Genomic DNA, 4,320 nt, shown 5'->3' on the forward strand with positions numbered 1-4,320 from the left:
GAACCAGCACAGGAGCAGCCCACCTCCAGATTTTTTGTTATGTGGAATCATTAAAGCCTTTACTATTTAAGGCACTGTTAATTTGGATATTCTGTAACTTGCAGCCAAAAGCATTCCCAATTGATGAATCTGTGGAACCTGAGAGCTCTCTTTCACCAATGTGAGTTCTTAGGACCACATCAGCATGGACTTCTGGAAGCCATCTTTGCTACCAGGTGGGCAGAGCCTGCCTGGGAATGAAGCCACCACAGAGGAAAGCAGACCCAAGCAAGTCCTGATGCTACCATTTGAGCCCCTGGATCCAGCAATGCCTGAAGCCATAACTCCTGAAATAACAGTTACCTGAACCAATAAATTCCCCCCCCCCTTTTTTCTTTGGTCATCTAGCTTGATTTGTGTTTCTGTCATGTGCAGCTAAAGAATCTTGATTAATATATCAATATCCCTGATGTCCTTTAGGTTAGCAAGTGACAGACCATAAACCCAGTAGATCTGGCTACAGAGGCCAGGCTCTTAACCACTATAAATTCTGTGACTCATCTTTCCATCCACAGGCCCTGCCTGAGAGCTGAATCTCAGTAAGAATGTATCCCCTGATCAATGGAAGGTTGAAGGAAAGGCATTCAGGGCTGAGAAGAGAGAGGGGAAAACAAGAGAGGGTGGAGAACAGGCTCTTACCTGGGAGGTCAGTAGATGGAGGAGTCAGTGACAAGGAGAACGGTGTCTGCGAGAATGGCTTCACACTGAGGGAGAAAGGAAACTGGGGGTCAGTAAGAAGGAAAGATGCTAATCGTACCATCTAACATTTACTGAGGGGCCGTGACAAGCCAGACCCTGTGCAAGCACATTATGGGCACCATTTCATTGAAGCCTCAACTATACTTCAATAAAATAAATGTTTAAAAAATAAAATAAAATAAAGCAGGGCTGTCCAATAGAATTTTCTGCGATGATGGAAATGTTCTGTATCTGTGCCATCCAACACAGTAGCCACTGGCCACATGTGGCTACTGAGCACATGACCTGTGACTACTGAGTATGAATGTGGCTAGGATATTTGAGGAACTGAATTCTTTTTTTTGGCCATGCTGAGTGGCTTGCGGGATCTTCCCAACCAGGGGTTGAACCCGGTCCACAGCAGTGAAAGCACCGAGTCCTAACCACTCTACCGCCAGGGAATTCCCAAGGAAGTGAATTCTTATTTAATTTTAATTAACTTAAATTTCAATAACCACATGTGGCTAGTGACTGCAGTATCTGACAACAAGGCTCTAGAAGCCAATAACCTATGGGTAGCCCAGGAGATAGTGGTGAGGAGACTGAGATGTCAGAAGGCAGGCAGAGGCCAAGTGTCAAAAGATCAGGATCAGAAAGACACAAACTCCATGGACATTTAGACCTGAGCCCGCAGAAACCATAACCTAGTACTTGCCATCCCAGTTCTGAAATCTAAACCCCAATACCCTACCCTCTTACCCATTAGGGCCACTGCTCAAATGCCACCTCCTCAGAGAGGCCTCTCATGACCCCTGTCTAAAAAGAGGATAGGGCTTCCCTGGTGGCGCAGTGGTTGAGAGTCCGCCTGCCGATGCAGGGGACGTGGGTTCGTGCCCCGGTCTGGGAAGATCCCACATGCTGCGGAGTGGCTGGGCCCGTGAGCCGTGGCCGCTGGGCCTGCACGTCCGGAGCCTGGGGTCCGCAGCAGGAGAGACCACAGCAGTGAGAGGCCCGCGTACCGCAAAAAAAAAAAAAAAATCATAAAAAGAGGATATATACCCTGCTTTATTTCCCACATTTATTCTTTTCTTATTAATGCTTATTTATTTATCTATATGTTTATTGTCTGCCTCCTCCCCTCTCCAAGTATATAAGCTCCACGAAAGCAGGAATTCTAATTTGTTCAATGCTGGGTCCCCAATACTAAAAGAGTACCAGGCACTTAGTAGGTGCTCAGTAAACATCTGACTGACCAGCCAATGGCTTAATACTTCTCTCGGTTTCTGGAACTCCCCAAACTTTCACACCTCAGGGCCTTGGCACATGCTGTTTTCTCTACCTAAAATATTCCCAACCCCGTTATATACCTTGCTAAGTCCTACTTGGCCTTCAGTGTTACCTCCTCAGAAAAACCCCCAGAACTCTCTCCGTCAACCAAGAACCTGTTTTGATTCTCCACACAACGGCACACACTTCAATTTTGTGTTTATCTAGGTGACGATTTAATTAACATTCGTTGCCCCCATTTGACTATCAGCTCCATAAAAGGTGGGACCCCGATGCCCAGTGCGATGCTTGCTGAACCACCCCTCCTTCCAGCCCAACCCTCTCCCCTGCAAACCTGTAGTTCCTTCAGCCCCCAGGGACTTGTTCTGGCCCTTTCCTGTGTCCCCATCCAGCAGCACCTCCCCAGCAAACTTTTTTCTCTCCCAGCCTGGATCCACTGTCACCTCCATGGGCTGAAAACTCCATTTCCCATGAGCCTCTGGGGCCCTTTCTATCTTCTAGGCTTAAAACATATCCTGTCACCCTCAGGGCTCTCTCAGAGCTGAAAAGGGGCCCATTTTCTTCCTTCCGACTCTGAGAGAAGAGCCCTGCTCTACCCTCAGGCCCAAGAACCACATTTATGGGATGAGAACAAGCCTTTCCCATGAGTCTCTGGGGCCCAGACAATCTCACTGGGAGGTCATTATCCCCATGGGCATCCTACAGGCCCCTCACATTCATCACATCAATCCCATGCTGAGCTTATTTCCTCCTCAAACCCACTCCTCTCCCAGGTTGCACATTTCTGGATGGTCCCACCAACCCCAGTCACCAGCCAGACCCCAAGCACTCTCCTTGCCTCGTCTCTCCTTCTCAGTCCATCAGGCCCCAGCCCCATCCCTCCTTCTCCTCTCTTCCCCATCCCCTCCTCACTATCCCAGCTCAGACCTAGTCTTCTTCTCTGGATCACTGCCCCAGCCTCCTCCCTGGGATTCAGATGCAGATAGCCTGACTCCAGAATCTATGCTCACAAGAGAGTTGGGAGCTGGAAGATGGGGTGAGAAAGGGCTGGAGGTGGGGGGAGGGGGAGCAGGTGCTGAGCCAGAATAGGAAGTACTTACTCTGGAACATTCCAGGGGGGCCCAGAACCCCCCGACCAAAACTGGAAAAGCTCTGGGGTCTGAAGAGACAAAGAAGGGGGCTCAATCAATTTCCTGTTGAAACTGCAACCCCACCGCTCCAGCCCTGAACCCCACAATCCCCAACCCAGGCCACCTGAGGACCGGTGGGACCAAGTTTGGCCTGCAGGGAAGGTGCTGAGATGAGCTGGGCTGAGGACATGGTGGCCATTGTCTGGAAAGCCTTGTCCTTGGAAACCTGGTCCTGGAGGAAAAGTTGGAGGTCCATGTTAGTGCGAAGTCCCAGTAGACACAGGAAGGGTGGGACAATGACATGGCAGGGCAAGCCCGCGGAGATGCAGAGTTGGGGAGCCAAGGCAAAGGGTTGGGTGAGGGTCCAAATCCCTCTCACTACAGCCCCCTGCCCCTCCTGGCCTCCTCAGGGATGTCTGGGAAAGGGAGAGGGTGGGAGGATGCGCAAGAGGACTTACCACATTCAGGGCCTGTCCATGGGGGTGGGGGAGGGTGCCAAAGGAAGAAAGAAAACACGACTTAGGAAATGAGGTCTGGACTGCCCCACTCCACCTTCCTGCCCTCCCAACCCCTACAGTCCAGCCACCCTGAGCTGAGCGATGGAAGGAAGGGGGAGCAAGGGATGAATATAGAATAGAAAGTAGAGAAAGCCAGGCCTAGAGGAGGAAAGGGGTTCCCATGCCCAGAATAAAAGACAGCAACGAGGGTTTCTAGGTTCAGAAAGAGCCGGAAGTGGAGGTTTCCGAATACACAGGCAACAGGAAATGAAACTTTTAAACCCAGAGAGAAGAGACGGTGAAGGTTTCCCAACTCAGACAGGAAAGAGGGGGACAGTGAGGTCCACAAAAGACCAAAGACTGGGAGTGAAGGTTTTCAGACTTAAAGAAAAAGGATGGGGAGGCTTCTGGGCACAAAAGGAACAGGAAGTAGTGGTCCCCAAGTCCTAAGGAAGAGGCAGAAAAGACCCCATACTCAGAGGAGTAGAAAATGAAGGTCTCAGGCCAAGATGGAACAGGAAATCCAGAGGATGCAAAAAAGAAAAGGGATGAACATCTCCAAAAGGAAATGAAGATTTCTGGGCACAGAAAATGCAGGCAGGCAACATGGAAAGATGAACCAGAAGGAGACAAAGAGGAGATCCTCACGGCATGAGAGGAAGAAGGCAGTGAGGGGAGGGGAGGGGAGG

The 4,320-nt window shown here is 50.2% G+C and overlaps 1 protein-coding gene across 3 annotated transcripts in view; it reads right to left on the reverse strand.

The window, feature by feature from the left end:
* TEAD2 (TEA domain transcription factor 2) overlaps positions 1–4,320 on the reverse strand; it is a 14,554-nt gene that overhangs the window by 6,781 nt on the left and 3,453 nt on the right. The window contains exons 5-8 of one of the 3 annotated variants that reach the window (XM_007463347.1): positions 3,593–3,604; positions 3,259–3,366; positions 3,105–3,163; positions 679–743 (exon numbers count right to left, since the gene is read on the reverse strand). In XM_007463347.1, the coding sequence (XP_007463409.1) occupies positions 679–743; positions 3,105–3,163; positions 3,259–3,366; positions 3,593–3,604 (244 nt within the window). Of the gene's footprint in view, positions 1–678; positions 744–3,104; positions 3,164–3,249; positions 3,367–3,592; positions 3,605–4,320 lie in introns of all 3 variants that reach the window. The other 2 variants (XM_007463348.1, XM_007463349.1) reach the window with 2 other exon arrangements.

The sequence above is a fragment of the Lipotes vexillifer genome, unplaced genomic scaffold (assembly GCF_000442215.2).
Source record: "Lipotes vexillifer unplaced genomic scaffold, Lipotes_vexillifer_v1.1 scaffold802, whole genome shotgun sequence".
Classification (NCBI taxonomy): Eukaryota; Metazoa; Chordata; class Mammalia; order Artiodactyla; family Lipotidae; genus Lipotes; species Lipotes vexillifer.